The sequence below is a fragment of the Maniola jurtina genome, chromosome 18 (assembly GCF_905333055.1).
Source record: "Maniola jurtina chromosome 18, ilManJurt1.1, whole genome shotgun sequence".
Taxonomy (NCBI): domain Eukaryota; kingdom Metazoa; phylum Arthropoda; class Insecta; order Lepidoptera; family Nymphalidae; genus Maniola; species Maniola jurtina.
In genome coordinates this window covers 8731986-8738537 of record NC_060046.1, presented here as the reverse complement: position 1 = coordinate 8738537, position 6552 = coordinate 8731986, and the positions used below count along the sequence as shown (strand labels likewise).

The 6552-nt window shown below is 39.3% G+C and overlaps 1 protein-coding gene across 8 annotated transcripts in view; it reads left to right on the top strand.

Annotated features, from left to right (window-relative positions):
* The window catches only part of LOC123874420 (polyubiquitin-C), a 29571-nt gene that overhangs the window by 7559 nt on the left and 15460 nt on the right, over window positions 1–6552 (top strand). The window contains exons 1-4 of one of the 8 annotated variants that reach the window (XM_045919739.1): window positions 225–406; window positions 734–964; window positions 1193–1278; window positions 1507–3180. In XM_045919739.1, coding sequence (XP_045775695.1) covers window positions 742–964; window positions 1193–1278; window positions 1507–3027 — 1830 coding nt within the window. In that variant the 5' untranslated portion in view covers window positions 225–406; window positions 734–741 and the 3' untranslated portion in view covers window positions 3028–3180. Of the gene's footprint in view, window positions 1–224; window positions 407–445; window positions 568–733; window positions 3181–6552 lie in introns of those variants that run through there. The other 7 variants (XM_045919736.1, XM_045919738.1, XM_045919737.1 and 4 more) reach the window with 7 other exon arrangements.

Below are 6552 nucleotides of genomic sequence, written 5' to 3'. Positions count from 1 at the left end.
TACCCTTTGGGTACGGAACCTTAAAAACTGGTCAACCAAATATTGTCAACTAGAAACTTAATGTTGGCCCAATCTTAGCCTATGGCCAACCCCAACCGACTCAACAGGACACAAATGACCAACTAAATTGGTCGGAGAATAGTACCAACTGCTAATGATCAAAATCATAGACAATGTTTTTTTTTTTGCTCTTCATCCATATAAAAAGGAACCGCCTGGAAAATTTTTGTCATTTCAGTTCGTCGATTCGTATTTTGAGATTTTTTGTGCGAAGTAGATAATTATTACTAGTTCTACTCCTTTGTCATTTTATAGAGAAGGAATAAGAATTGTATAGTTAAACGTGTAAAATAACAATATTATCTAAGAATTAAGAAATAAAAAAGTATCCTTCGTAGTCTAATCGGTAAGTTTTCTGTATATTGCGCATTGCGTCAAATTTGCGTATCAGTTCGATACTTACTTAGTGACGCCATTTTGTTATCGAGATCTTTCTTTGTTCTTTGTCTTCCCGATTTTAAATTCGCAGTTTGTTCATCGTTCGTGCGGAATAGCAATAAATAGCATGTAAATAGCTGCATGCTATCGAGATCTTTCTTTGTTCTTTGTCTTCAGGATTTTCGAACTATTCGTTGTGGGCTTACTCATCCGGAAGGAAACTACATAAGTATACATAATTCAAACAATAATTTTTTATTTACCATTGTCCTCAATCTTCCCTTTCTTGTTACAGACTTCAAAATGCAAATTTTCGTGAAAACACTCACTGGCAAAACCATCACTTTGGAAGTTGAGCCATCTGACACCATCGAAAATGTGAAGGCAAAGATCCAAGACAAGGAGGGAATCCCACCAGATCAGCAGCGTTTGATCTTCGCTGGCAAGCAGCTGGAAGATGGTCGCACATTGTCAGACTACAACATCCAAAAAGAGTCTACCCTCCATCTTGTGCTACGTCTACGTGGTGGTATGCAAATCTTTGTAAAGACCCTCACTGGTAAAACCATCACACTTGAAGTAGAGCCTTCTGACACTATTGAGAATGTAAAAGCAAAGATTCAAGACAAAGAGGGCATCCCACCAGACCAGCAACGTTTGATCTTTGCTGGCAAGCAGCTGGAAGATGGCCGTACCCTGTCAGACTACAATATCCAAAAGGAGTCTACCCTTCACTTGGTCTTGCGTCTCCGAGGTGGTATGCAGATCTTTGTAAAGACCCTCACTGGGAAGACAATAACTCTGGAAGTAGAAGCATCAGATACCATTGAAAATGTGAAGGCAAAGATCCAGGACAAAGAGGGAATCCCGCCTGACCAACAACGCTTGATCTTTGCTGGCAAACAGCTGGAAGATGGCAGGACTCTCTCCGATTATAACATTCAGAAAGAATCTACCCTTCACTTGGTGTTGCGTCTGCGTGGTGGTATGCAGATCTTTGTGAAAACCCTTACTGGGAAAACAATAACTTTGGAAGTGGAAGCATCAGATACAATTGAAAATGTGAAGGCAAAGATCCAAGATAAGGAAGGGATTCCACCAGACCAGCAGCGTCTCATCTTTGCTGGCAAACAGTTGGAAGATGGCCGAACTCTTTCAGACTACAATATCCAAAAAGAGTCTACACTACATCTTGTGCTCCGTCTGCGTGGTGGTATGCAAATCTTTGTGAAAACACTCACTGGCAAAACTATCACACTTGAAGTAGAGCCATCTGACACTATTGAGAATGTGAAGGCAAAGATCCAAGATAAGGAAGGGATCCCACCAGACCAGCAGCGTCTCATCTTTGCTGGCAAGCAGTTAGAAGATGGCCGTACCCTTTCGGACTACAACATTCAAAAGGAGTCCACCCTACATCTTGTGCTCCGTCTCCGTGGTGGTATGCAGATCTTCGTGAAGACCCTTACTGGAAAGACAATCACCCTGGAAGTAGAAGCATCAGACACCATTGAAAATGTAAAGGCAAAGATCCAGGACAAAGAGGGGATCCCACCAGACCAGCAGCGTCTCATCTTTGCTGGCAAGCAGTTAGAAGATGGACGTACCCTTTCAGATTACAACATTCAAAAGGAGTCCACCCTACATCTTGTGCTCCGTCTCCGTGGTGGTATGCAGATCTTCGTGAAGACACTTACTGGAAAGACAATCACTCTGGAAGTAGAAGCATCAGACACCATTGAGAATGTAAAGGCAAAGATCCAGGACAAAGAAGGAATCCCACCAGACCAGCAGCGTCTCATCTTTGCCGGCAAACAGTTGGAAGATGGACGTACTCTATCAGACTACAACATTCAAAAGGAGTCTACCCTACATCTTGTGCTCCGTCTCCGTGGTGGTATGCAGATCTTCGTGAAGACCCTTACTGGAAAGACAATCACTCTGGAAGTAGAAGCATCAGACACCATTGAGAATGTAAAGGCAAAGATCCAGGACAAAGAGGGAATCCCACCAGACCAGCAGCGTCTCATCTTTGCCGGAAAACAGTTGGAAGATGGACGTACCCTTTCAGATTACAACATTCAAAAGGAGTCTACCCTACATCTTGTGCTCCGTCTCCGTGGTGGTATGCAGATCTTCGTGAAGACACTTACTGGAAAAACAATCACTCTGGAAGTAGAAGCATCAGACACCATTGAGAATGTCAAGGCAAAGATCCAGGACAAAGAGGGAATCCCACCAGACCAGCAGCGTCTCATCTTTGCCGGCAAACAGTTGGAAGATGGTCGTACCCTGTCAGACTACAACATTCAAAAGGAGTCCACCCTACATCTTGTGCTCCGTCTGCGTGGTGGCATGCAGATCTTTGTGAAGACCCTCACTGGAAAGACAATCACACTTGAAGTGGAGCCATCAGACACTATTGAGAATGTAAAGGCCAAGATCCAGGACAAAGAGGGAATCCCACCAGACCAGCAGCGTCTTATTTTCGCTGGTAAACAGTTAGAGGATGGGCGCACCCTTTCTGATTACAACATACAAAAGGAATCAACTCTGCATTTAGTTCTGCGTCTTCGTGGCGGCAATTAATCAATCGTAACATCTCAATGTACCATGTAGCAATTTCTGATAAAATTTCTAATAACTAATTGCTATTCCAAATTAATTAATTCTGTTTAAGGAAACATTCAAAATATTTATGTAAGCATTTCAATTGCAATTCAATAAACAGTTTGATCATTATGAAAATTTTATTTTGAAAATACCTAAATCCTAACAGGGAAAGACTTATGCTTATATCATACCTTAAAATACCTCTTTTTATTGCTGATGGTAGTAACCTTGTCTAGGCAATAAACAGGTAGGCTATGATGCCTACTACACCAGACTGGTAATAATAGGGCAGATGGCTCGTCAGGTAGGTAGCGAGTTACGAGAGGATGACCATTGATGAAAGCCTTGGTACGTCAAGGCATCCATCATAGACTACAGGCCCATGTTTAAAAATGGGTGGGTCATATGAACCACCAGGTGACGTATACAGGACGATATAAGAGCATAAAATAATAAGTTTCAGCACTATGCCGTCACTTGTAAGCTGTCCAACAGAGTGCTGGTGAGAATTGAAAAGTGCAGGTAGAGTGAGTACATTTTGGTCATATATTTTTGTACGGCATTTTTACCATCGATAGATCCATGAAAAATAATAAGAAAGCGCGCAGTGCCGTAAAAAAATGGTGCGCCACAAAGTCAGTAAATGTTTTGATTTTCTGACAATTTCCGGGGTAAATTTGGTCATTTAATTCTGTACGGCACTAGTTTCATACTGTTTCAATACAGCCTCTAATCCATTATTCCGCAACGCCGTACAAAAATCATGCGACAAGGGGAAAAAATTGAGGGTAGCAACCCCCTCTCTTTCCGTGGTCCGGGGGGTGATTTGAGAAAGTACGGCTTTGGTTCCAAAACATTATCTAGCACTCAAAAGTACTATTAAAAATAATGCCGTAAAAAAATTAGTGTTCATTTGAATGTGTATCAATAATTATCTTAATTTCATGGTATACTTAATTTTTAAAGCTGTAAAATCATTTGACTCTGTACGGCAACTTTTTTTTTAACATGATAGTGTAAAATACTATTGTTATATAGTATTGCCGTTCAAAAGAAACTGTTCTAAAAAAAATTATAGATAAATACAAAAACTGAAATTTTTCAAATTATTGCAAAAGTTTAAATATTCATAGATTAATAAAATATAGCAATTTTCTACGCTTTTCCCTTGTTTTAAATAGTATTAAGATAAATAAATTAGGAAAAAATTATGCCGTACATTTTAATGCAGACCATATCTTTTAGGCTGATGAAAATGACGCTACCATTTTAAGGGTAGTACTTTATGGCCATCTGATACTGTACGGCATTAACATATTTTTGAAGAGAACAATTGATAATATGATAAAATCACTATGCCGTCTAACTGAAGTGAACGGGTGCGTATATAATATCCACATCCCCTACAAACCTTTGGACCAAAGAAAATGTACGGCATGTAAAAAAATATTATCTATGCATAAAACACTTTCAAAATAAATTAATTTTATGTTGTTTCAAATCACCCCCCGGACCACGGAAAGAGAGGGGGTTGCTACCCTCAATTTTTTCCCCTTGTCGCATGATTTTTGTACGGCGTTGCGGAATAATGGATTAGAGGCTGTATTGAAACAGTATGAAACTAGTGCCGTACAGAATTAAATGACCAAATTTACCCCGGAAATTGACAGAAAATCAAAACATTTACTGACTTTGTGGCGCACCATTTTTTTACGGCACTGCGCGCTTTCTTATTATTTTTCATGGATCTATCGATGGTAAAAATGCCGTACAAAAATATATGACCAAAATGTACTCACTCTACCTGCACTTTTCAATTCTCACCAGCACTCTGTTGGACAGCTTACAAGTGACGGCATAGTGCTGAAACTTATTATTTTATGCTCTTATATCGTCCTGTATACGTCACCTGGTGGTTCATATGACCCACCCATTTTTAAACATGGGCCTGTAGTCTATCATTGGTCACGCGTCCTACCTCACAAGCTGTCTCAGTAGAAACGCCATTAAGTTACATTTTTGTCTCAGGTTTGATTTCTGTCAGGTCACTAAGAAAAAGATCTATCAAAATACTACCCTTCATTCAGCTAGGTACCTAATTTTACTGGAAAGTCACGTAGGTGAAGCTGAATGAAGGGACCACGGAGCAAATCTCATGTAAAAATTGCCTTTCTTAAATGAATAAGTAACTTAGAATACATATAAATTGTCGTTCTTTTAATGAATAGGTAACTTAGATTGGAGTAGAAGACGTAGACAGCTCATGTTTCATTCACTTGGAGTAGGTATGAGGAAAGACAGTGTTAACATACCTAACATGCTTAGGTTTCTATATTCAATTTAGCTATCTAGCATTTCGTGCATTTAGGGTATATTGGTAAGTTAATCCTATCTTGTTAAGACGCAATTTCACCAAATATTTAACCCTCGCGTCAAACAAGAGTTAGAAATTGTAGTGCTGACCCCTTTTTGGAAGATGACATATAGGTAAGTAGGTACTAAGTACCTACATATATATAGGTACCTATATAATTTTCAAAAATTAAGAGATACAAAGTGTTTTATTTTGGTTTTATTTAAACCATGGTTATTATTTGCTTGGTGACATTGGCATAAAGGCCACATTACATAGGTTACCTAGGTATGTAATGTGTTTTTTTTGTCATGACAGACCGAACGGACGATTTCTTGACCTCGTTGCAAGTATAAGTACCTTGTTACCTATTTTGTTGCTATATGTTTATGTGCAATGGTGTCAAGAAATCGTCACGTTCCGTCCGACACGAGAAAATATGTAGGTACGTGGGATGCTATAGATCAGCGGTCGGCAACAGGCGGACCGCGGTCCGGATCTGGACCGCGAACGGTCGAATCTTGGACCGCTGACGATAACGCGGACGTTGAATCTTGGACCACTGAATATTTATAATACCTAATAGGAAGGATAAAAAAAATCAAAAGTTTTCGGACCGCACTTAAAATTAGGTACTTGCCGACCCCTGCTATAGACCTTAAATAACTAAAGGAGAGGAGGGACTTAAGGGAAAATTGTCAGTTTTTTGGAGACTGCGAGGCGAAAGCAATAAAACTCAAATTAATTGTAACATTTTATTAGGAGGCAAAACGAGCAATAAGTTCAGGATAAATTTTAATACAAATTAAATGTGTCACATCTTTTAAATTGTCAATAATTTATCTATCCAATTACAGTAGTTAGGTAGTATTTATAGTTATTTAAAATTACAGTAACATGAACAAGAATACATTTACCTGATAAATACATCACACCAAAACAGACTCGCGCCAACAGTTAACATTTTAAGCAGGTGCCATTCTTACTCTACTTGCATATACTTAAGGGTAATACATGTTGTAATATTCTGCCTAGATATAAAAAAATTGTACTTAGACAGAACATTAGAACCCTTCAAGTGACCGCAAAAGGGGCACCTTATCACATCGGTGGCAGACGAGTCTCGCTATGTTCCGAAAGCGACACTC